Raw genomic sequence first — 27,143 nt, 5'->3', positions numbered from 1 at the left:
AGGGGCTAGAGGGGGTTTAGTGACAGAGGATGAGAGAGGAATGGGAGGAGGTTGGGCACTGAGCTGAGATGGGTTGTTTTGCTTTTTACATGAGATGTTTCAAGGGTTCCTGATGTCACCGAGAGAACATGTGCTGTTGCAATTCTTTATGTGCTTTTATCATGGTCGGTCTGGCACAAGTCTTCAGCTCTTTTTACCGAATAAAGTGAAAATTGGTTTGCATTACTGTGTCATTATCACTTATGTAGCGAAATTTGTTATTCTCTTCTTGCTTTACATGTTGCCAGAGGCATCAGAGTCTGACTGAGCTTTCCTCCTGTTAGAGGTCTTCTTAAAGCACATCTGGAAGAAAGCGCAACCATGCAGTTTGTAGCGTTAGAGGAGTATGTGTAGAAATAAAAGGGTGATTTTTTTTGTGTCTTCTTGCCACCACTTACACATTCATTACCCCTTCAAGTGAGCCTGGCCACAGCAGCGCTTTTTCAATAATGCTGTAACAAATGGAGTCACGTAAATATTTAAATAAACACTGACTTGCATCCAAAACAAATAGGCGGGCAGGTTTATTAAAGAGCCCTATTGCTGCCTCTGCACGCAGCTGTAGCAGAATATACAACACTTCAACTCACTGTAAACCATTTGTAATAGGGAACATACCAGAAAGATAGCAGGCGGCATGAGGAAATGCCGGGATCCCGCAATGAGGCTGTTTTTATGGTTGAGTTACTCAACCACCCGGGAAAGATATGGATGCTTTGCGCCTTTGTTGTTGTGAAGTCTGTTAAATGTGTAGTGGAAAGTTCACTGGCACTGATATGATGTTAGTGTTTCTGTGTGACTGTGGGTGTGCCAGTGCCTTTGTGTGCATTTAAACACGCGTTCAGTTGCGACTGCGAATCGCACGTTTGAATGATGTGCGATTTACACTCACCACACCACACACCCTCACACATTTTACAGCTACGTTACTGTGCCGTGGCAGTGTTGCGACCTGCATCGTGATGTGAGGCAACGCTGATTTGTTTCTCGCCCTGAAGTCAAAGTACTGTAACGGGGTTCTGGTCTTTTCTTTTTTTCTCCGAGCATTTGACACTGCAGCTGTGGGCTGCAAAGACAGTCGCCTTCCATTTGCTGTGAGATTTAACGGAGCTGTTAAAGAGTATGAATAACCACCATCAGAACACTAGAATGTTTATAAGGGACTGGACTGGCAGCTCCACAAACCAGTTGAGAGAGAGAGACAAGAGGGAGTGGTTGGAGAGAGAATGAAACAAAGGAGAGAAGGTAAGAGAGAGGGTGTATGGCCAGAGTATGGCCAATAACATATTAGCCTAATGGCCTAAGAGAGGGTGAAAATGAGGACATGGCTGAGATGGCACGAGGCAGGGGGAATAACCCCACTTTAAAGGGACTCCTAGGACTTGTTAGGCCTGGGCAGGTTTAAGAGGTTTGGGCTCTCCTGTCATGTTTCTCCTTCATTTGAATTTAGGCTTGCCGCTCTCTCTCTCTCTCTCTTTCTCTCGCTCCCTCTCAATCCCCTCCCTGCAGGAATGGCAGGCGCCAAGTCACTATAACAAGATATGGCAGTTTCATTCCAAATAATGACCCTAGGATTAACAAACAGAGACCTGGAATGGTATTTAAAACCAAGCACAAGGCTTCATCCATTGTTACTGCCTATGCTGCACTTCAGCACACTTTCTGATTGGGCTAACAGACTCACTCTGGGGAAGAACATTCACTGTCTGGCCTACCCCCAAAGTAAAAACGACAAAAAAAAAAGGCTTTCAAAAATAGATGATCAGAAATCCACTCATTCATCGGGCTTTCTCACGGCAAAGTTAGCAAGGATTAGGACAGTCTCTTTGCCAAAAAAGGAATAATTTTAAGAAATGATGGGCTCGTTGAGAACAATGACTCAGAATAATATTTTTGAGTATTATCGATTTAGGTCAGAAGAGTCCAGATGATGCTCATGGCTGCCTTTATTCACAGATTTTTGGAATCTGTAGTGACATACAGTGTGTGTGTGTGTGTGTGTGTGTGTGTGCGCGTGCGTGCGTGCGTGCGTGCGTGTGTGTGCGTGCGTGCGTGCATTATGGAATTAATTATGCAGGTTTATCTTGCATGCTGTGTTTCATTGTCTCATAAGCTCCTCTGCAGACATGCTTACAGTTAGCTAGTCCTCAGTTTCTTGTCATGCAAAGTCCGCTCCACCCTCAAGTAACTTTCTCTTATTTTTGTAAATTGGAAGGAGATGGTACAACTGTGTATGAGTTTCTGTTTTTGGAGCTCAGAAGGGTGGCCTGTATTTACTTTAACATTTCATGAGTGATGATTCGTGAGGGTGTGAGCTCTTTATGGGTTCTATTTCAGTGTACGGTTTTTATGTTTGTCAAGATTGTGTGTGTTTATATGTGCTTGTGTTTGTGGTATATGCTTTTATTGTATTTTCTAATGTGGTAAAATGTTGTTTAGATAGTATAGGATGTATACCGTGAGATAACCAGGGCACTAACCAAAATTGGAAGAAACTTGCACACATACATGTACATAGACAGGGAAAGCCCAGTTCTTAGGGTAATGTCTCCTTAGTCTAGACAGCTGCATGACTTACAGTGGTAGCTACACACCCCTGTCTTGTCTACATCGATCCCCTGCAAAGTATGAGATACTTTTCTAATGCCATGTAACAGGAAAACTCCAACGTATGCACAGCCATTCACAATAAAACTCTATTGACAACTCAATGATATCACAGCAGTTTATGCAGCACTCTATTCATATTACTCAATGAAAAGTCAGCCCATGAAACACAATCTGACCTGTCAAAGTCAATTTTTGCCATCTTTCACTTTGTGGGCATCTAGTAGGACAACACTGGAAGCATTACAAGGATAGCAAAAAAACTGACGAATAAGAGTGAGGAAGGTAGACTGGAAATTGCCAAATGTAAAAATAATGTCAAGTGCAACACTGACTGGGGACCATTTCATAGTCCCCAAGTGCCAGAGGCAGCCTGAGTGTGAGAAAATACTGTTCAAGAGTCCAGACCCATTATCAGTTTTGTTCTCTTCCACTTGTGCACATGTGCTCGAGCACACACACACACACACACACACACACACACACACACACACACACACACACACACACACGCACACACACACACACACGCGCGCGCGCGCACACACACACACACACACACACACACACACACACACACAGCTCAGCATCCATATACCTGTGGCCCAAGTCTCCCAGTGATATGCACACATACCTTGACCAACAAAAGTGGATCAAGGTATGTGGGTCAATGGTTAGTTAACCACCTTTTTTGTCATTTTCCCCACCAACATGCTGTTATTGCCATGCCAACGCATTTGGAGATATCTGGGAACATGATGTCTGAGGGCACACTGTGCAGCTGTGACATCACTGCTGTTTCTTGAAAACTGTGGGATAGGGCTGCTGAGCAAGGCAGACCTTTAAATCATGGAATATGTCTTAATGTGTCTTTAGAGAGACCCCCCACCCCCCCTTCCCTAACCTCTGACGCCCTGATGGCTTTAACATCCACAGACCTCGGGTTAACCTGCTAGAATGCCCTCGTGCCTTTGTCTCGTTCACCGTATCTATGTATATTTCTCACACTCTGTCTCAAGCTTCCTGTCGTCTTCTTATCGATAACTGGTTCTCTTCCAGTGAAGGTGTGCTTTAGTTCATATAGTTAGTAGAATGGATAATTGAATATGCTTATTACTGTGTGATTTTTGTGCTTGACTGTTGCCATGAGTGTCAGCACAGACAATCAGCCCTCGTCTGGACCACAGCAGGCACACCAGAACATGTCATGTCTAGAAGTTTGTGTGCGTGTGTTCTCGTGTGTGTGTGGGTGTGTGTGTGTCCCCGTGTGTGTGTGCGTGCGTGCGTATTCTCTCGGTTTCATAGTTCCCTCTCCTGCTGTAGGAGACAAGAAACCTGAGTGCCAACATTACATCATCTCAATGAAGTGTCAGTTAAACATCATATAACATGATACTTTACAGTAAATGAAAATAACAGTGAATTATGAAGAGAGTGAAATAAAGGATAAATGCAGGGCAAAATTTTCTCATGTTAATAAATAAAACCCAGTTTTTATTTAAGACTTTACAAGGTGCCGCTTCACTTCTGTGGTAGCGGTTCCTTCAGGAGTCAGCTAAATGTTTCAGCAAGTCTATCAGCAGTACAAGTACACACTATGAGAAATGATGGCGCTGATTGTTTAAAAGCTTCATTACAATGTCATGCCTATCACTTTTTTCTTTCCCAGAATCACGTCCACTGTCCATCCCAATGAGGGTGATGCCTGACACCACAGCTGCGGAGTCATGGACGACCTCAGAGGAACAAATGAAGGAGCTCATCGCCCACGCCTGGGATGCTGTTAAACGGCTCACTCTGCAGGTACCAAACTGTCTTTATGTACTGGAACAGGTATATAAGACATTTCTACTACTCCACTGAGCTTGGATGAAAGTTCATTGATCTTGTCCATTAAGATTATTTACAGTTTTTTAGTCACTCAGTGTTACGTTTGGTCTTCACATTCCAAAGGATCAAGCGTACGAACGCATACCCGGATAAAAGTTTGTACGCCTTCTGGGACCAGCAATGCTTTTCCCTGACCACCTATTTCTCTCCTATTTCTATGGTATAATATATTAAAATTTAGCTCATCCCAGCCCAGCTTTGTGCTCTCTGTTGTGAAGCCATATGGCATCCAGGGACTTCTGTTAGTTGTTAACTGATTACCCTCTTTTACATACAGATGCATATACAGTGTCTCATGTCCCATTGTGGCAAGCCGAGTTTCCGTTTGGCCTGCTGGCTGTCTTGGATGTTCCTGTCTGTCTAAGTGTCTAACTGGGAAGTTAAATGCTCTCATCGATTGTCTGTTCGCTGCATCTTGACTGGACTAGTTAGTAGAGACCACATCACAACCAACCCCATCTGAAGCACATCAGGAAGTGCTGACAACTCTCTAGCAGGCCTCCTCTTGATGCAAGAGCTGGACATCATGGTGTGTGCACATATGGGCTTCCCTGCGCATAGTAATCATGCGGGGTACATTACTGCATGGTACATATGGATATCTTTCAGTTCAGTAATGTGTTAGGCTCAGTTTTGGCAGATTAACTACAGTGTGCGAGTATTACTCCGAAAATGCTGGCCACATGTGTCCAAAGTTTTAATCTTGTGTTTTCTTTTTGTTTGTTCATCAATTATTAGGGTATTAAGCCAACCACAGAAAACAACAATAACTAATTTCAAGTATTGCAGCTACAGTGGGGCAAAAAAGTATTTAGTCAGCCACCGATTGTGCAAGTTCCCCCACCTAACATGATGACAGAGGTCAGTAATTTGCACCAGAGGTACACTTCAACTGTGAGAGACAGAATGTGAAAAAAAAATCCATGAATCCACATGGTAGGATTTGTAAAGAATTTATTCATAAATCAGGGTGGAAAATAAGTATTTGGTCAATAACAAAAATACAACTCAATACTTTGTAACATAACCTTTGTTGGCAATAACAGAGGTCAAACGTTTACTATAGGTCTTTACCAGGTTTGCACACACAGTAGCTGGTATTTTGGCCCATTCCTCCATGCAGATCTTCTCGAGAGCAGTGATGTTTTGGGGCTGTCGCCGAGCAACACGGACTTTCAACTCCCGCCACAGATTTTCTATGGGGTTGAGGTCTGGAGACTGGCTAGGCCACTCCAGGACTTTCAAATGCTTCTTACGGAGCCACTCCTTTGTTGCCCGGGCGGTGTGTTTTGGATCATTGTCATGTTGGAAGACCCAGCCTCGTTTCATCTTCAAAGTTCTCACTGATGGAAGGAGGTTTTGGCTCAAAATCTCACGATACATGGCCCCATTCATTCTGTCCTTAACACGGATCAGTCGTCCTGTCCCCTTGGCAGAAAAACAGCCCCATAGCATGATGTTTCCACCCCCATGCTTCACAGTAGGTATGGTGTTCTTGGGATGCAACTCAGTATTCTTCTTCCTCCAAACACGACGAGTTGAGTTTATACCAAAAAGTTCTACTTTGGTTTCATCTGACCACATGACATTCTCCCAATCCTCTGCTGTATCATCCATGTGCTCTCTGGCAAACTTCAGACGGGCCTGGACATGCACTGGCTTCAGCAGCGGAACACGTCTGGCACTGCGGGATTTGATTCCCTGCCGTTGTAGTGTGTTACTGATGGTGACCTTTGTTACTTTGGTCCCAGCTCTCTGCAGGTCATTCACCAGGTCCCCCCGTGTGGTTCTGGGATCTTTGCTCACCGTTCTCATGATCATTTTGACCCCACGGGATGAGATCTTGCGTGGAGCCCCAGATCGAGGGAGATTATCAGTGGTCTTGTATGTCTTCCATTTTCTGATGATTGCTCCCACAGTTGATTTTTTCACACCAAGCTGCTTGCCTATTGTAGATTCACTCTTCCCAGTCTGGTGCAGGTCTACAATACTTTTCCTGGTGTCCTTCGAAAGCTCTTTGGTCTTGGCCATGGCGGAGTTTGGAGTCTGACTGTTTGAGGCTGTGGACAGGTGTCTTTTATACAGATGATGAGTTCAAACAGGTGCCATTCATACAGGTAACGAGTGGGGGACAGAAAAGCTTCTTACAGAAGACGTTACAGGTCTGTGAGAGCCAGAGATTTTCCTTGTTTGAGGTGACCAAATACTTATTTTCCACCCTAATTTACGAATAAATTCTTTACAAATCCTACCATGTGGATTCATGGATTTTTTTTTCACATTCTGTCTCTCACAGTTGAAGTGTACCTCTGGTGCAAATTACTGACCTCTGTCATCATTTTAAGTGGGGGAACTTGCACAATCGGTGGCTGACTAAATACTTTTTTGCCCCACTGTACATTACTGTTAAAAGATTAGTGTTTCCTCTTACTAGCTCTCAAAGTTATGGTTACATTTAACTGTCAGCAAGCATATGTCACAACGGGCATCATAAATGAACAAGATTCAATTTTTGCATGTAGTAATAGTTATACTGTTGTGAGTGCATGTAAGTCATCACAGGTGCAGCAGGGTTTTCTGTCAGTGGGCTTATTCATTGTGGGCAATGTGGCTATTTAGTTTCAGGGTTTAGTCACAGCTGAATCATTCCTTAAATTGAGTAGGGCTTTAAGGTGAGTTTCTATGAGCATGTAAACAATAACTATTGAGGCATAAATGAAACAACCCTTCTCAAATTATTTTAATTCCTATTGCTTGGACCACACAATCTGATGTCATTCAGACAGAAAGAGAGCATGTGAATTGAAATAATTCTCCAGAACCGGCGTCCCATGTCAGTACATTGAGCTGTTTACAGTACTTTCACAAGAGTTAACTCAACCCACTAATAGTTTGCTGAGCCCGTCATTGCCTCCACTTTCCTCTGTCCCCTTCGGCTGTGTGACTGGGACCACACCACATACTGCAGCAGTAATTAGGAAACACTCTGTCCTGTTGACATGGGAGTGGAAGCGAACCAAACCGAAAACCCCAACAGCTGGTACCCCAGGTCTTGGATATCCCCAAACTTGAACCACTCCATTTATTTTAGTGTGGTGTAAACAGAATACCTAATGGCTCACACTTCTGCTGCACATGTGCCCAATTTAACATGCAGGGCTTTCTTTCTGACTTTTACAGAAGAGAGAGGAGCAGGAAGGACAAAAAAAAGGTTGGGTTAATGAGACTGGGGGATACAAAGTTACCAAAGTATTTATTATTCCTTAGCTTCTGAGACCACTTAAGACTGTTTAAACAGAACATAAAGATGTGATAGCTAGTGATAGTGTAAACCACTCTTTTTTTTTTTATCCATAGCACTTGTCTGAAATGTGGTGATGATGCTTTGTTGCTGTGGCATTATTTTTCATCTTACAAATGCACAGCGACTGACTGGAAGTGTTTTCATTTTAATAGGAATGAGATTCAAAAATATTGATGCATAAAGTGAAAATGTCTGGAGATGCCATCAGTACAGTAATTAATCATTATTAATCAATCATTATGCTCTAAAGTCACTCTTTTCACCATATTTGCCTTTTTTAATAGGACCAACAAACTATGTTAACATACATTCCTAAACACAGCTTATCTGAATCCGAGCCCTCATATTGCCACACTCTAACCTGTGATATCTCTTCGATTTAAATTATGTGCAGTCCTAGCTATCTCAGTTTGTAAGAGTCTTACCTGTTTAGGAATAATAGATGACACATACAATGAAAATATCCAAGTCATTATTCATAAATAATTAAAGCACCATCAAAAAAGTAAAGAGACTGTCCGTGACAAAGTCAGGCAGCTGATATTGAAAACAGAAAAGCTTGCTGGCTCGTAGACAAATGGAGTTTACACATTACCTATGCTAATTACCTCTTGGATGAACAGAGGTCTCAGTCTTTCACTCGCTTAGAGCAACAGAGCCAGTGTCCACTGCAACATGCATGATGGACTCAGAGTGTTCTGTCCAGCGCACATCATCCTAATTGTGCATGCTTTGTTTTTTGGTAATGTAATATGTTTTTCTATTATTTTTTTAAATAGTCATTTGACATTGGGCGCTGTTGTAAATGTTACGTAGGCTGGAGCAATGTGAAATGTCTACGAGTGGCTCCTGCACTCATCCTTGGAGCTTTCACCCACAGCTTTTCTTTCTTCTTGTGCTTCTGGTCATTGCTATTTACCACATCTCCCGAGCTCTGTTTACTCTCCCTCTTGTTTTCTACTCTTCTCCCCCACTGCTCAGCCGTAGCACTTTTCATCCAGCCATCTCCCCTTCTCCACCCTATTCTCCTGAGGACACCCATGTTCTTTTTTGGCTCTGATAATAATTGCAAGTGATCAGGATGGTGATTCTATTTCAGGAATTTTAAAATGATTCCTTCTATTTAACACATGAATGTGTTCAGCACTGGCAACAGAGCACGTTGTTACCAAAACTGAAATGGGATCTGCTGAAACAGAGAGACCGTTGCCATGGAAAAATGAAGTAACACTGCTCCCTGCAGCTGCCATGCATTAATGAGTAGGATACTTTTTGAGAAAGAAAAAGAGGGAAAAAAGCAGTGGGGTAAAAAAGGTAAAGCGGTGGAAAGGAGAGGGAGGTGTAGGAAGCTGGTAAGAATACTGGATAAAAATGGGAAGAAGCTGAGGTTGAAGGCAGGAGGAAAGTGAGAGATATACAGAAAGGAGAATCATGTGCACTGGATTTGGTGTGGCTCAGATTAAGCTGGCCAGATGGTTTCCATGAACAGGATCTGACCCCCGGATTGAGTGCTTTGTGCAGGCACATTACTTCATCCTCTGCCCCCTCCCTTCATCCTATCATCCTTCCATTCAACACCTCATCCTCCCTGTCTGTCAGAACCCACAATTTCCAAGTGATTTGTAATTACAGCTTTAATTTTGGGCCACTTTAAACACCATGTTTCTTTCAGTATTGGGGAGATAAATTGTTAGCTTTTAAACTTGACAGTCATCTTACAAATCCTGAGAGATGCTGGCTCATCTTAATCATAAGCAATTTGGTAGATATGGCATACTAAAAAATAATTCAGGCTTCTATTATACAGTAAGTCTAAATCCATATACTAACATTTAGCATGATAAATCTGAGTGCAAAAAATAAATGTTATAGTTTTGCAATGAGATTGTTTAAAACGGATGTGCTTAAAAAAACAAAGCAAAAAAGAAACAATTTAACTAACCTGTTATCACCTCACACACGAAACCTACCCACACACTCCTTAGAGTATTTGGTGTCAAACAATATGATAATATGTCAAATAATATATTTCACATTTATTAGCATTTAAATAATACGTGCACACATTATGAATGAGGTACACATATTTTACATATGAGAGTCCGCGATGTAATAGAAAATGAATTGGTGTGTTTCAGCATATGAACAGCATATGAAAATGAATAGCCTGCTATAATTGCTTGCAGTTCCTGATTGTTTAAGTGCTGATTGGCTGAGTGCAAACAGAGAGGGAGGTTAATGCTAAGGACAGAAGGGGTCTCTTCTAACATTAAGTCTCCGCAAGACTGTTCAGCGATTTGAGGATGACAGCAAAAGAATAAAGAACGAGAGAAGGACGGAAAGCGGCACAGGGTGAGGTAGTTAGTGAATATGTAAGAAATACAAAAAGAAAGTATCGCCTGATCTAAATCAAGAGCCCACAATGCAAAAGTAGATGTCATTGGCTGTTTACCCAGTGAGAACACTGTGCGTGGGTGTATGTATGCACACGTTCACATCTTGACGAGTGTGTGTTAATGTGCATGTGTGGCCAGAATCCCATTCCATCATCTGCCGCTGTGTCAATACACTAATGACCTCAGAGCCATTATAGACGCACTCACATATTTGACCCTCTCACCGGACTGTACTGGAAAAGCGCTTACTGAGATTCTCCTGTGTTTTTAGCCTCTTGAATCTCAGCAGTTTAGAGACTTGGAACTGATTTTGATTGAAAAAACCCTCCTGATACACTACAGCGAGTACAGATTTGCCACAGGAGCTGCAATTGCTGACAGAATTGGGATGTTTTAAAATTGTCATAGAAAAATGATGTGCAGTTTATGCCCTGATCTTCTCTTGGAAAGCTAGTTTGGACGGGAATCGGGTTAAATTGATGGAGCACACATCCACCCTTTGTCTTGGGACAATGAAGGAAGCCGTGCCAAACACAGGTCGAATCAGATCAGTTGGGGTTTAGAACAGCCCGGTTTGGCCTGCTTCACTGGGTCACACTGTATAAATCAGTAGTGGTGAAAATCTGCCAGAGTTAGCCGTTGAATCCTCTTTTCATCTGCAGTCCATCACCATTTGATCCAACTTGGCCTGTATTACATACTGCATAACATTATCACAGCCACCTTGACTCTCTTCAGTTAGCCAAAGGCAAAATTGTCTGGCCACACCATCACCACTATAGATAAACCAAGCCAAGCTTGCTTTTGGCCAAACTTTAGTCAACCCGTGTTTATATCTGAGGACTTTGCTCTAAGCTGTCAGTTATTCCATGAATCTTGCATCACTTATACTCTAACCTTTAGGCAGTCTCTCTCACCTAGAACAATCTAGCCCATCCTTGGTGCTCAGCCAAACATCAGCGATGTATTCAGACTTAATTTGACAGGGTCCCACTTGTGCTTTTTTGGAGGTGCCACAGTTGTCCTTTTGTGTCGGTATTTCACTGCAGAAAATGGTTTTTAACCTACTGGGTCCATGCAGTACATGCGGGCCGGTTCTACCACATACTTTGGACACTGCCTCCATCTGGCAACAGATGCTTTCTGCAGGTAGATGGACTGTTTGTAGCTCCATGCAAACTGCTAGCATTCTGCCAATGGAGAACCATGTTCAGCCCCATCTGTACTGGCTCACCATGCTGAGGTGGTGGAGGGGTGATTGTTTGAGATTATGGGTGGGAGTAGGTGAGGCGAGCCAGGCCAGCCGCGCTCCTAAGGCCACTGTTGGATCAATAAACGCAGCGATCAAAGTCGCAATTAACCCACCGCGCTAACACAAACAGCTGAGCTAGCAGAAACAAACAAAGCCTTCATGTCACCTAAAGCGTTTATTTTTGCAGATTTCCACCTCGGCCAGGGAGACCTCCAGAGCTTGTCAGCTTCTGTAAGCAGTGTTGGAAGAGAGGAATGCAGGGCCACATAGATGGCTGGCTGCCTAGCCCGTTGTGCGGTGCCAGCCCACGATCTTATTGCTTGTGGTGGCATGTGGGTGAGACACAGCCTATCTGGTGTCAAAAGGAATCATGCTTAAATGTTTTTCTCAAGAAGATCAGGAAATAAATCTGCTCTCTGAGGTTTCCAACCAAAACTTCTATCTCTATCCATGTACCGCAAGATACATCTGCGTAGTGGAATCTTCAGGTACACACATTAATCATGTTAAAATGTTAACGATACAGTTTGTATTATAACACCCACTTTTTGACTATTGTTTTGGGGTTTTGATTTGTTTGTTTGTTTTGGTTTATAGCAAACAGAAAATGCAGGAAGATGTGAAGAAGGAAGGGGAGCAGAAGGTTAAGAGTGGGTGGGTGGGGTAGTGGGCTCTGTGCTCTGAGGACCTTCTGTTCATCTGACCGGCCACTTAGGAAACACAGTGTCCCGTCTGGTGCAGGCACAGGAAGATTACATTTGGAGAGGTATCAGGTTTTTAAAACAAAGGGATGTGTTTTCCGTTTGCTGCCGATCCTTCCACTGAGATTTTTCTGCTCCAGAGTTGCAAATGTTTTCATTGGGGATGCTGAGAGGGTGTTTCTAATTTCCTCTCCTCTATCTCTGGGTGATTTCCTGTGTGTCGTGGCTTTATTATTGTGTGTAGAAAAATAGAGGGAAAAATCTGTCGGTACGTACGTGTTTAAATGTGCAAGTGTGTGCGCGTGCGGCCTTCACATGTTGTGGGTCTCTCTACAGAGGGGTGATCTTGACCTCCAAAGTCTGTGCTCTGCTAAGGTCTGTACAGAGTTAGGGCATCCAAGTTTCTCTTCCCTACAGTGATATGAAAACAATAAGCCTAAGAGCGGATTTGTACAGCGCCGCAGGACTGATATCACACGTATTTCATTGCCTGGGTCGAGTTAGGTGAGGGTGACAGTAATTGCTTGTAGTTCTTGCAAGTACTCTGTTGCATGACTGCTGTGCTGCATATGTGTAAAGATTCAGATTCAGATGTGATTCAGACAGCTAACCCATTCATACAATGGAGCAGTTCAGTTTTCTAACATCTTATCTCCATTTTTAAATACTGAGGGTAAACAGTAGCAATGTATTTTTGCTTTGTTTTGTCATGAGTGCTAAAATTTTGAATCCCTCTTTTGGACAAGGCCGATCTCTCGTTCCTATAATCTGTCAGTTCATGATTGAAACATAAAGCTGTGTCTATGAATGATTATTGGTGAGTAATATACTGTCTGCTGCACTTCTAAGTTGGTCTTAAGAGTAGACGGGCTGTCCTCAATCTAACTCACTGTTCTGTCATTTACTGGCGAGGCCCGGCAGATCCTAAGAGCCTCCTGTGGTTATATAGGCCATTTCCACATGGCCTCAGCCTTTTAAAGCTTGAGTGTGTTTGGCCCTCAGCTTCCTCTCTATTAGAACCTGCTCTGCTGGAACCAGATAAACCATCCTCACAAAGACTCAAGGGAGAAGTACGACACAAGACAGATCATGCACTCCCACTGCTGCTCAGAAGAGCATGAAGTCAGGGATGCTTTTCAGGGGTATTAAGACCCAAAGATTTGAAACAGGGTCGGCACATGTGGCTGTATTCTGAACCCTATCTGATGGTGCGGAGAAGTGATCGGGAATAAAACTGAGCAGAGCTTGACACACACAAACACACAACCCACGAAGAAGACCCCATTTTTAGAACTCTGTGATCTGGTGCCAGAGAAAAGAAACAAAGGGAAAAATGTATTTGGGCATCTTAAAATTTAATCAAAATAACCTCAAAATGGATATACTTCCCCTTTTTTAATGTTTTTAGCTTTTTGTCTTTTTTCTAGTAGTATTTACTCTTGACTGCATGTGGCCTCCCAGCCCAGAACCTACATTTAATTATGGTTGTGTATTGTAGATCAAAGTGTAAGCAGATCCTTGCTCATTTAGAGGGCTGAGAGGAAGGGCTCAGTACCTAAATCTATGGATAAGCGCTGGTCACCTAATAAATAACCAGGCTGTCACTCAAAGATTCAAACTCTCTGGGGCTTTTTTACTGAATCTTGTTTGTTGGCATCCATACTGAGACTTGAACAACCTTTAACTGCTAGTTTCATGAAGATCATTCAAGATGACACGTCCCCACATTATTTTCAGCTAGCTTTGTTCCCTGTCAACCCACTCAGTCTCATTACTGAATGGCAGAGAGCGAATTTTGTTGCATATCAGAGATGTGCTGAGACATGAGACAAATTCATCTGTGTGAGCACAAGTAACAAATGCAGTCTTTTTCTCTGTGTCAGATTCACAAAGCAGTGTCTGCGCTGGTGTACGTATGTAAAAAGAGGCAATCTTATGCACTATTTTTTGTGGAGAATTTACCATCAGGGCAAGCTTGCAAGGAGCAGCAGCCATTCTGGTGAACTGAACAGAAATATCATCTTTTCATTGGCTCCCTATTGAGACCAGAGCTCAACTGATGACCGGGTCCATCCTGACAACTTCAGAGTATAATCTTATCCCAGTAGAGCACTTCCCTCTCATAAGCAGGCTTGCTTGGAGATTCCAGAAGTAGAATGGGAGGCATTCGCTGTAGCTAACAGGGCCCTCTCCTCTCGAACCAGCTCCCAGTTTGGGTCATGTCCTGTTTGTGGTCTCTCTATGCTCTCATTTTCTCTATTATTTTCCTTCTTGTGCCAGCAGTCTTTTCGTGTTCATTGCACCCCACCAAGTTTTTCCTTGTAGGTTTGATTGTTGGGGGTTTCACTTTAATATTGCAAGGTCTGAACCTTACAAAAATCAAACACCTTGAGCTGACTGCTGTTGTGAATTATTTTTTATTTTTGGCATTTTTTTTCTCTTAAACCGCTTTTCATTATGAATCTTTTCTTTAAGTAACTGCTGTCTGCAGCTAGCAGGGGGGATGTGATCTATGATTGTGTACGTGTTCAGTTTTGCAAGAGAACATGCAAGCACACAGTGTATGCTTCTGCAAATGTTTAAGTGTGTCATTTGAGCATGTTTTCACAGTAAAATCCCTGCACGTGCAGCCTCATAAGGAGTTGATTGGCTTCAGTCTCGTTTCTTGTTTAACTGAGATTTCCTGGTCGAAATTGAAAAGTGTTTTTTTCACATTAATAAAAAAAAGTTTATGAATGTGTTGCAAGTGATCCACGTGATCCGTGGCCCCTGAACACGCACACACAGATACTCAAATTGTCCGTCAGTGTTATTCTCCTGACTGAATCTGTTATTGGAGGCAGTAGGTAACTAAAGTATGGTCCCAGGTTGCTGAGCGTTAACTCCATTTGTTATGTTGAAAGATTTTGTTTCACTTTGACAGGACATGATGTCATTGGACAAAAGGAACGGATAATTATGCATCTTTGATTTCGCTTTTCCCCACTGAATCTTCTGTAATAATACAGATATTGTATGAAGCCATCTGCCATTCTGAACTTTGGCCCAACTTGAATATGAATATGAATTTTAATCCCTTTCAAACACTGTCAGCCCTATTTATCCATGTAATAATGAGAAATAAATGTATAAACTACATGGCTGTTGAAGCATAGGTCATACACTTTATTATTTGTTGTGCCCGAGTCATTTCCAGGGGCTATCTGTCTTGTTTTTGCTGCAGTTTTATTCCACATTACCCTTAAACCCAGTAGGGTAAAGTTGTGTAACAGATATTCCACACTGCAATTATGCCTCTGGCTTTCACATATTATTTGTGCCCATTTCTATTTTTAAATTCATTTCAGAATTTTCCTTTAGCTGCATTTGGAAACACCGCCTTTCCACGGGTCTACACTAACAGAAAATAAATTTCCACTATCCTATTTAGGATAAAAATATAATTTAGTTTGCCGAGCCTTGTGACTGGCTGGTGAGTAGTGAAAATGTGGCCCGCTGCCACCCAAGCATGTGACGGAACATAATGAGTTTTAGGTCAGCCTGGTATTCCTGTCAGTTTCCTCCTGTCACAGGACATTGTGCAAGTCTCTCTCTCACACACACAAACATACATGAACTTGGCCTGGCCCTCAGCTCGTGGGAGGGGGACATTGTCGCACACACTAACTGCTTCCAGTGCTGTGTTTATTGGCCTGTTACAGAGCTGTTAAACACAATTGTGTGGAATACCAAACACGACCCTGCACAACCTCAACTGCACTTTTACACCTGAGGTTGAGACATAAAACACATACATGCTCTCACTTTCCACTTTGACCTGTGATTACGGGCAACATTTTTTGTGTGTCTGTTGCCATGTCAACCATAACCATGAACACCACGATTCTCCTCTCACATCTCAACGCAGATTTTCCACCTTGAATCAATGCATGCTCAGCAGTGAGAGGGACAAAAGGACAGAGGCATGGGAGGTTGGGGTGATGGAGGGATAGAGGGCTGTAGAGTTGGTCAGAGGGAAGAGATGCTGTCAGTGGTTTTGGCAGTCATAAAAGCAATGATGCATATGGGACATTCTGACCTCAGACTATTTCTCTCTTGGATCTGTCAGCACTGCTCAGCAGTTCCAGTGCTCCCTTTTCTTGCCCTTTGTTGCCCCTGTCGTCTTTGTTTGGATACTGTATGTCTGTCTCCCTGTGTGTGTGTGTGTGTGTGTATGAGTCACAGCTCAAGCATTAGACCACAGATGGGGGGCTTTGGAAAGGTCTGCGAGGTGACCAGGGTGACCTGCTATTAACAGTAGCACAGAGAACTGGGTGGAGGATTGCCGTTCAGTTCTGAGTTCACGTTCCTAATAACGTGACACTGTCGTAACAGGATGGTGACAAGGACGGGCATTTACGATTCTTTTCCAATATGTTCGCTGACATTTTAAGGCCATTTCAGCAAAAATTGTTTGGCATCAAAGTTTGATATGCTAAAACAGTACCAAGTATTTTATATTATTAAAAAGAACAGATTTAGAGCAGCTTTAGCAGTTCTTGTTATATTTTGATCTTACTGGAGATGTTTGCCCAATTTGTCTTGGATGCAGATTGAACACCTGACAGCGCTGTGACCCAGAATAAGTGTGGATTATTAAAAGATTGTACTTGAACTCACAAGACATCTACCAACCAGTACAACTGTTTTCTTTTGGCATAGTAATATTTGCTCTTTTGTGCTGTCATCCACTTTCGGGCAACTGGGATTCCTCAACAAGTCCTCACTGGTCACCAGAGCATCAAATGCTCTTTAGATCCAAACCTCCTCCACTCATGAAAAAAAGCTATTTTGCTTTAATCACTGTCCCCCTATGGACTTGTACTGTTGTGTACTGTTGCCATTGGTAAATACAACATGTTTGTTTCTCTGTGTTTGTGGCTTTTAATAACTGTCATCAAAAGGGAATGAAAGGAGAAAAGAGCCAACCAAAGATTTGTTTTGTATCGCCCAGATTTAGGATTGTTGTGCCATTTTCTTTTCCATTACATACTCTGCTCCTTGAAACATTGTGTGCCTTTATGTATAAACATCTAGAAAGTCAATTGTCTGACTGCCCTCTGTCGTCATCTGTGAGATATTATCTGTTTATTGTTAGTATATTTCTGTGTAATGTGGCAAGACTATGACTGTCGTACACCTGACATCATCGTTGTGTTCCATCATAAGCACTTTAAAATCATGAGCAAACACCATTATAAGGTGCTGTGTTATTTGTTCACATTCACTGTAACAGATAGGTGCCTGTGTTTTCTACCCTGTAATAGTCACAACTACCCTTTTTAAATGAACAAAAATCACCTGCTTAATCATTTTTATTACATAAAATTCCCACAATTCTATACTAAAGAGGTTGATACAGATGTTTCCTCTCAAAAACACAAACAGATTTCCATTGGTTTTTAATTTCACTGAACCTATAATGATTTATGTTCATAATATTTTTCTCTGATTATGTGTAAAACTTTAATTCCTAGAAGGTGATATATGGTGACAGATTCGGTCACTCATCAGGCACAGCGTGGTTCTGTAATAGTTATTTACAGTCTGTGTCTAGATGGCAGTTTTAAAAAAGTAAATAATAAGTAAAATGTTTATATCGATAATTACTATGATATTGTACTATTGTGTACTTACTCAGAAATATGATATACAAAATCCCTTTGAATTATAATTGAGCTTCGTTTTACATTAAATTAGCCCTGAGATCATCCAGGTGCTTAATCAAACTGTCACATGATGTGAACTCAGTGATTTCATTTTTTCTATCACACGGTGATTAAAACAAACTCATTCTCTGGATTCTAGTTATTATAATAAACTTTGCTGTAATGCTTTTTTGTTTACATTACAGTATAGGTGACTGAAGCCATTGCTCTTATTTTTTCTGTTTCCTCGTGTTCCTTATACCAACACACCCATCAGCCAGTACCGTTGTTCTGACGATATTTGATGGTTGAGGACTTTGGCACATATCTGTTTATATATATATATATATATATATATATATATATATATATATATATATATATATATTCAAGATGTCCAGCAGGATAGCATTAGCCTCAGGCACCGTCGTCAAAGTGCAGGCCCGAGTCATGGTATTAAAGCCGGCACTTTCCGTATGTCAGCCTGCTTTACAGCTTAACCCTGCTTAGATCTGCAACAGCCCAGGCAGTGTCGGTGATTTTTTTTTTCTCTGCGTGCCAGCTCTTAAAAAGGCCAAAGCTTATGTGTCACTGTGCAAAAGCGTTCCCATTTCAAACCACCCTTTAAAGAATAATCAAAAGAGGAAGCAGAGTATGATGAAAGTGTAACCATATCTGTACTTCTCTCTCTTTCTCAGTGTCTCACTCTCCTCCTCTTGATCCTGCTTTCAAAGTCTTTTTCTCTGTCTCGCCTTCTCTTTCACTTCCCATGAAAACTTGGAGATGGTTTCCAGGCCCGTGCAGTTATAGCCAAAGATCATACAAGTGCATATGCAAATTTTGATGGTGTGTGTCTTAATGTGTGCGTAACGTGTTAAGATATGCCAAACATATCTTACAGTATAACTTGCTCATGAAACCAGAGGGCTCATAGAGTATCCACCTCTCTAATAAGTGAGACTAAAAATAAGTAGAAGTAGTCTCTCTGACAGAAGTGAGCACACATCCACACACAAGTATCTGGCAACACCTGCTGTCTGCCCCCTGGACCCTGCACCCCTTTGCTTTTCATTAACTAGGCTAGTAAATGGAAAAACACAAAGCAATATTGTTGCTCAAAGTTGTTGCTTGCACTCTTGCCGGCTACTGCTTACTCATCTAAAGGCTTTTGATTTTTATTTGATTTGTTTATTTATTTATTTATGTATTATTTGGGACATTGTACAGCTGGGACTGATCTCCAGTGCTTTTTAAAAAGACTTTAGTATTTAACTGACGAAACCTCAAAGTTTTTTGTTTTTCTGTTTCAGAAAATCACAGTGGTTTTAAATGGATGCTCAGAAATATGTAATGTAATGTATGTAATGTGCATTTTGTAAGACGGTTTAGTGTGTGTGACCAAATGTAGGGTTTTTTTCTTTTTTAAACCAAGGAAAGTATTGTTCACCATGTTCAGCCTTTCCAGCAACACCCGGAATGTTGCACAATTTTTTTTTCTTCTATTCTTTCCATCACAGTCCAAGTTCTGTAATACTGGCAAAAAAACTGAACTTTTGTGCACTTGGATGGCATAAGACAGGTGCTTGTTTACTGATGGGTGAGGCTGAATTGGCTAACATGATTAATGTTCCCCTCTTTTTTCTGCCTTTTTTCAAGTTGGAGCTGCAGCCCTGCTGTGTATTCCTCCCCAATGACAGCCTCCCTTCTCCGAGCACTATCATCTGTGGCGACATTCCCGGCACTGTGCGTAGCTGGTACCACAACCAGACCAACATGCCTGGGACTCTGGTAGTTTGCCTGCCTCAGATTAGTATCCTCAGTGCTGGGCATAAGTACATGGAACCACTACAGGAGCTCCCCTTTGTGGTCTCAAAGCCCATCTTGGAAGAAGGTAGGTTTTCATACCACATCTAATGAAATCTAAACTTTCATTAGAATTATTGAAATACTCTGGGACATACACCCAGATACACAGTGATGTCAAAAAGAGTGATTTCAAAGCTGAAATTAGAAACACTGGTGGTGATAGATGCATAAGCTAAAATTGGAAATCTTGGGAATTTAATCCCACTTAGTGAGAAAGAAAATATGACTTAATAACTCATTTAATTTTTATTAATAATTAAAATGTATGATTTCACAATAGTAATAGCATATATGTCAATTCATCATCATTAGAGTCTTTTCAACACTGAGCAAACCTTTGACCCACTGCTACTCATTTACCATGACAAAAGACAAACAAACTTAAGTAGCGCGACTTTGAGAGATAGATCGTGCACATGTGGTGTGCACACCTGGTGGAGTTGACACAAGCAACACTTAGATGGTTGAGCAATGTTTTCTCTTCAGGAGGAGAAAAAAGGGGGGCACACTTCTTTTCTCCAAACTTTTTAATGACATCAGCATTGGGCATGCAGTTGTAAAAAAACAGAGGAGAAAGAAAAACGACAGCAAAAACAGTGACATCAGCTGCCTTGTCAATGTTGCAGTGAAAATTAACAACCCATGCTTTTAGTAATTCATTCCTACTCTTTGAAATGGTCTTCATCCCTCATATTCAATGCTCGGGATCAAAGCAGCCTGCCAAGGGCGTATTGGTAAAAGTGCTCTTTGTGGCCCTGTGATAATGAACCTGTTCCTCATCCCTGTAAGATGGTACTTCCAGGGTCAGCAAGTTCATTGGTTCAAGCACTCCCAGTGCTGCATGCTGTTTCAGACTCACAGATTTAATATTAGGCCTCAATTTACGCTGTGTTTGTGTATCTGGTTAATGGATGTGGCGTAATCAATTATAGATGAAATAACTATTCAGTATTCCTTTTCTCGGGTTTTCCATTTCACAATAGTAAAAGGTTATGTAATGTCCAAGTTTTTTTTTCATGTGCTGGAAAAATGTTTTTACTCAAGCCACACCACTGTCTATTTTGTGGATCCCATATATGGTGGACAATTTAAATAATTGGGTTCCTAAAGGTATCTTAGAATCAGACTCTGTCAAGATCTGGCAAAGCTGCCCTCGCTGGATTTTAACAAAAAGGAAGAAAAATGAGAAGAAGGCCCCCACGTTCCAGGTACTTCAGAACTTGGGAATGACATCACTCCTGAGTAAGCTTGTTCCAAGAAAAGCGAGGAAAAACAGGATTTGTTTTGGTTCTTTGCAAGGTAGAGCGATTCATACATCACTAGCTATACAATATAATACTTGATTATGGGTCCTTAAAAACAGTGCTGCATTCAAAGATAAAGCCCGGTCAGTGCTCTGCTTATTTAGTTGAGTCACAAATACAGTTTACAGTTTTACCTCTTTTTACTTTTACTGCCACCATCTTGGATTGTTAACTCGGGATGGGTGTGGGTGCTCCGACTTTCTGAGTGTGAAATCCAAGTTTAGGGGTTCTGGATTCAAATTCTGACTGAGAATTTGGAAACATCATTCGTTATACCGTGGCGTAAACTGCAAATAATAAAATAATACAAGCTTCTCATTTTTGTTATATATATTTATGCTGTTACCAATCCACAGCATTCCACATGCAAAGTTTAAGTGGCACGATATACCAGGTGATGACCTCGTGGTGAAGTGGTTTACACATTTATTTGGCAAAGTTGCTGGTTCAATTCCAGCTGGAGCCATAAATCATTTTTAGGGTTGTGTCAGGAAGAGCGTACAGCAAAAAATCACTCTGCCAAATGAAACATACGGAGCTACCCGCTGTGGTGAGCCCTCGTGACCAGGGAACAGCAAAAAGTAGCTGCTTCTTCCTGTAAGAAGTCCAAGCTAGACCTTAGCTCATAGCTTATGATTCATACTAGTTTTAAACTATACAAATATTGAAAATAGACGTGGTTAGACTGAAGAAACATTAGCAAATTTATATTCAGCGAATAAATCTAAGTGACAGATTCTCTCAAAAAGGGAACACAGCACAATCCTTCTTACCTCTAGAGACCAAAATATGCCGAATTCTGTGCTATGGTGTGACACGTGTATATTGGATAAAACTGTTGCCTTTCATATGGCATAAACAATATGGCAGATTTGTAGAAAGATGGTCTATTCATGTCTTATGGAGAACAATATGTACAAATCGGAAACACCTAGGTTAAATGGGATAACACAGAATCACATATTTTTCCTGAGACCATAGTGAGTGTTTATCTCTTTGTCCTCACGTCACATAATGTCTGTCATCCTTGCATCTCTTTGCCATTTGCAATATACGTACTTGTTTTCATATATCGTTTGCTTTTTCTTTATGTCTAACTCCAGGTGATGCCTTCCCATGGACGATCAGCCTGAGTCAGTTCAGCATATACACATTGTTGGGGCAGCAGCAAAGCCTGAGCCTGTTGGAGCCGATGGGCTGCACTTCCACACTAGCTGTCACATCCCATAAGCTGCAGAGCTCTGCTGAAGCAAGGCACTCCTTTGTAGTGTGCCTCCATGTTGATCTACAGCCCGTCCACGTCAAGTGCTCCAACCCTCAGGTCAGTCAGACAGTCTTTGCAGTCACAAAGTAGTCATTAGAATTACATGTATATTTATACAAATCATCCCCTTGTAAACTTTCCTGAAATATGAACGCACGAACCCTGGCAAGAAGATCCTGCCTCCGCATGATTTTCTGATATAGATTGAGTCCAGTAAACAAACTGCCTCATCTTCTGAACTCGTATAATTTTCATGAAAATGGAAGTGTAAACATGAGAGTGTTGCCTTGTTTGTTTTGGTAAAACATTTTGAGGTCTCAGTCAAGAAGAGTAAGGGATTGCAGTACTCACCATCATTGTTTTACAGCATGTTATTATGTTTTAGTGAGACTGTGATGAATACGGACGTACTGCAAACGGAACATGTTTGTCTCCCAGTTAGGTCCCTGTGTTGTTTTTCATTTCTCTCGTAGAATCACATCTACATGTACCATTACACATGTTTTGTTTTTTCACAATTGAATTAGCTGTATTGAATTAAGTTCCTCTGTAAACACTTAATTGGGTCAACCTTTAGAGCGGTCACACTGTTAAATGTCTTCGACCACAGTGATGAGCCATGGTGATATTGAGGGGAATTGGTACCAGAAACGAATTAAAGGCCTTAATCTGCTTGCGGTGAAAAGTTTCCCAGAGATGAGAAGCACTTTACTGAGGGAAAGTTTCTTTTCTTGCTTCTCTGGTCTCCCCGTCAAGTATGCTGCTGGTGTCTGGCAAAGCCGGGGAGGCTTATTGTGATTATATGATGAGTCATTATTAGTTTTTGGATGCCATTATAATAAAAAAAAAATCGTAATTCCTTTGCTCTGTTGTCCCATCTGCTCACCTCCCTCTTCTGTGCAAAATTTCTGACTTGAGGGGGGTAATAAGCTAATGCAGTTTCAAGTCTCACTGCAGCTTTTTAAGAACTGCTGCCAGAGCAACCCCACCCTCGCTAGAACAAAAGAGACCTCACACTACTTGATCGTCTTTCTAATTAGCGTTGCCATCTGGGGGAATATATATGGAGTTGTCAGAATGCTGCACAGTTACTGTACAATAAGTACAATGATTGTTGGATTTTGGGGGTAAAATTACATCTGCCGTTTCAAAACAAATAAATTATCACAGCGCTGATTTTGAGATATTAATACATTTAAAGTAAACAAATAGAAGCAACAAATTTGGCCCCTTAAATTTCCCCACGGCTACTCGGCTGCATGTTTGTCACATTAAGTCAGATTTTCCATTTCCATTACATGATGGATTACTTCATAGCACTAACAAAAGTATTTTTAGACAGTGTGGTGAAACAGTCGAGCCTTCAAGCAAACACCGTGGTGCGTTTTCACAGGTAGCAACTAGTATCGTAGTCGTATTTTGTATTTTTATCTGTGACTGTGACAGTACACGTGAAGATGCAAATTTCCTAATGAATTTTGGATTGTGCAGGTATATAGATTCAACCACGTCTGCAAAAGTGTGAGCAATGAGAAACCAATGCAGTCCATATGACACTTGTATGCCTTTTAGTCTGGACAGGAGGAGTTAAACGTCTCCATATTACTTCAACAAACTGACTGACTGGCTGTCTGAAAGTTGGGGTTACTAGTTGTGCTTTAACATTATCAGGACCACCTTGGAACGAGCGTACACACAGCAACTGTTTGCTTTAACCTTTGGCACATAACTGTACAGCATTTCAATGAACAGATATGCACACATACACACACCTGTTCCCGTGTACACAAGAGTTACCACACATACTCAACAATATGTCATTTTTGTGAAGTTTCTCTATAAACTGCTCCTAGATAAAAGGATACAAACACTCGCCATCTGCATGCTGTCCTGTCCCTCTCCATCTGTGTGTTTTTATGAATGACTGTTGGAAGCCTCTGTTCAGTCTCCAGTTTGTAGTACTGCACCCTAACAGGCCTCCTGATCTGCAGATGACAGGCCTTTGGAGAATCCAGGCCTCCAAATGTTCCCCAACTCATGAAATGTTGCATCTGTATTATAAGCTCATGTAAGCGTGTGTGTGTGTGCATGTTTTTCATGGCCCAACCTACCCTAATAGCAGTAGCTGAGCTAAACTGTCTAACCCTGCTAAGCAGAAGTATCAGCAGCAGCAAATTGACATAGGACAGGGTAAATAACAGAGGGAAGGTAGGAGATGAAGAATGAAGATCAGTGATGAAAGGGTGGATGGAAAGGAGTTCAAGCTCTGCTTAGGTTTCATCGTAAAATTAAGGACAAGTCTTTATCCCAGATGCTAATACAGAGGTCACGTAACAACCCTGTCATTCATTTTCGTGTTGATCTCACTGTGCACACATTTTCCCTTTTTTTTTCCCCTTTGCTCAGCAGTCTTCAGTCTTTTCTTCCACATCTGCTACTGAGTGCAGTAGGCCTTGTTGTGCTTGATTGGAGTTCCAGGCCCCAACTCTCAGAGAAGGGAGCACGGTGCCGTACCTCCCCTGCCGGCAGTGCAGTTTGGTTGGGTATGGCAAACAGCTGTTGGCCCTGTCCCTGGACAGCGGCTGAATCGGCGTAGCAGCTCTTCCTGGACATGTTTGAAATGGTGCAGCTGTAATGTATTGTGGTGCTTCTAATTTGATTTATGATTATTTGTGGAAGACCTCCCTGCAATGTGTGCGCTAACAGGAGAGCATGTGTGCGAGCGAGACTCTGAGAGTAAAAATGTGCTCAGAGTCTATTTCGTATGTGTGCTCATGTGCCTGTGCACCTTTAAGTTTAAGGGACCCTCAGTGGTGGGGGCTGCGGGCTTAGCTGGCTGCAGAAGCGAAGCATTTGAAATCCAGAAATTAGCTCACTGTGAAAGCGTGTTGCTTTTCTCCCTTCTTTCCTCCTAAAAAGCACCAAGTGAATGCATGAATAACCGAAAGCATCACATCACATTCCCCTGCTTTCGTCTCATGTTTTCCACTCTTTTTTTTTTTTTTTTTTGGCTTTGTTGTTGTTTAAAGCTAAGGCTCTTTTCAATGCGAACACATGATAAATAGCTGAGAACACTTGACGCAGAGCCTTCAGTTTTTCCTAATCGTGGTGAGTTTTTAGCAGGAAATTGATGACAGAATTTAACTTTCCTCTGAGGGTGTTTCTTTGGAAGTTTTGTTGTTATGGATAACAAATTGCACAGTGAAGCACGTGTGTAAGCATGCTGCGCCTCGCAAAGTGTGACCCATCGAACAGAAACACCAACGCATAGGTTTTACATCATTTTTGAGAAACGAGGCCTCTCTGAGTGACAAGTACAGAAGTATGTTAAGTCAGAGAGTGAAAGAATGAGAATGATAGAAGTCCATTTCTGGCTAATATTTCCTCTTTCTCCCTTTCCTTCTCTCTCAGCTTTTACTAGGTTTAGTGTCACATAACAACAAAGCTGCCAAACCAAATCATGGTAATGGCCTCAGAAGTCAGAACTACATGAGAACTCCCCAGTGCAGCTGTTTGAGTCAGACCTTGGCAAAAAAAAATATACATTTGAATTTGGTTTTGACTACTTGTGGTGTGTTAGGGTTATCTTTTGAGGCACTCAGTTGGCACAGAATACTTTTCAGAGTATAGAAGCTAATTGGGAAAACTGAATGATACGTGTTTAATATGTTCTCAGTTTCCAAACAAGTGCTGTTAAACAAGCGGATGATGCAACATAGTGATAAACAGTCCTCACTTCCCATTCAAAATGAGTGTTTTTTCCCCCCAAACAGAGAAACCAAAAATTGTTTCGCTGGTAGACTGTCTTTATAATTGTTTTCAACCATAATTACAAAATACAAAACTAACGTTCTCTGTTTATCTCTGCTTGGTTCACCCTCCAGGTTCAGTTGTTGTATGAGCTCTTCCTCAGCTGGAGCTCAACGTGGGCTCGTCTCCAGAGGCATGGCATTTTGCGTCAGACGTCCAACATCCCAGATCCGCCTGCCGGTGCCGCTCCATCCTCCCCTGTACGCAGCAGCGCTGGCACCGCCCTGCCTGACACCAGCACCTGCAGTCCTTCTGCAGACTTTGGCTCCCCCACTGAGGTTGGAGTTTCTCACAGTTACACTTTTTATTATGTCAATTCAGAGTTTATATGAGTTATGGGAATCATCTGCTCATCTACACTGTTTTTGGTTTTTTTTTCATCCAGACAAACCTCTTTTCATAATCGGGGGGAAAAAACACATGAAATGGTCCATTATTTCATTCACTCATTCATTCAGTTGAATGTCTGTCCATACATAGCACTGGCTTAGTCACTTATGAACTTTGCCTTTGTCAGAATCAGTGTTCCAGCTTTAATGTTGTGTTACTTTTTTAATATGCGACCTAATGACAGCCTGCCAGCACCCATCTTTTCTCAGCTAGCTGCTGTGAGTCATGCAGTAACAAATGCCATTTAAGCCATTGTTGTATACATAATTCTGGTGCTGATTTACAATTTTAAGTGCAAATATTGTTATTTTATTGTTATGAGTAGCTGAGTCAGTCTTAACACACGTGACAAAAAATGTTTTGTTTCTGGAAAAATTTTAGAGGTGGAAAAGTATAAATCACTGCTTGTGTTTCTTACATGATTTTTTCTTACTCAGTGAGGTTTTATACTCCAGGCTAGGCAGAGAGTGCTGTTTGATTCGTTTAAGCTCAGCCTTGATTGAGGATAAACTTGCCTCTTAACTGGGGGAAAATAGTTACCTGTTGTTACATTTTTTTACTCAGATTAAAAATCAAACCCAGACATAAGTTTGAAATGTAGCAGTGCATATGCATGTGCAATAACGAAGGCTA

The 27,143-nt window shown here is 41.7% G+C and overlaps 1 protein-coding gene across 3 annotated transcripts in view; it reads left to right on the top strand.

Moving 5' to 3' along the window:
* vps13b (vacuolar protein sorting 13 homolog B) overlaps window positions 1–27,143 on the top strand; it is a 299,476-nt gene that overhangs the window by 133,319 nt on the left and 139,014 nt on the right. For all 3 annotated transcript variants that reach the window (XM_004560029.5, XM_004560030.5, XM_004560031.5), the window contains 4 exons: window positions 4,316–4,449; window positions 19,533–19,767; window positions 22,150–22,367; window positions 26,195–26,398. In XM_004560029.5, coding sequence (XP_004560086.3) covers window positions 4,316–4,449; window positions 19,533–19,767; window positions 22,150–22,367; window positions 26,195–26,398 — 791 coding nt within the window. The remainder of the gene's footprint in view (window positions 1–4,315; window positions 4,450–19,532; window positions 19,768–22,149; window positions 22,368–26,194; window positions 26,399–27,143) is intronic.

Source organism: Maylandia zebra, linkage group LG11 (genome assembly GCF_041146795.1).
Source record: "Maylandia zebra isolate NMK-2024a linkage group LG11, Mzebra_GT3a, whole genome shotgun sequence".
Taxonomy (NCBI): domain Eukaryota; kingdom Metazoa; phylum Chordata; class Actinopteri; order Cichliformes; family Cichlidae; genus Maylandia; species Maylandia zebra.
Note: the sequence above shows the minus strand (reverse complement) of the source record. Positions and strands in the feature narration are given on the sequence as shown.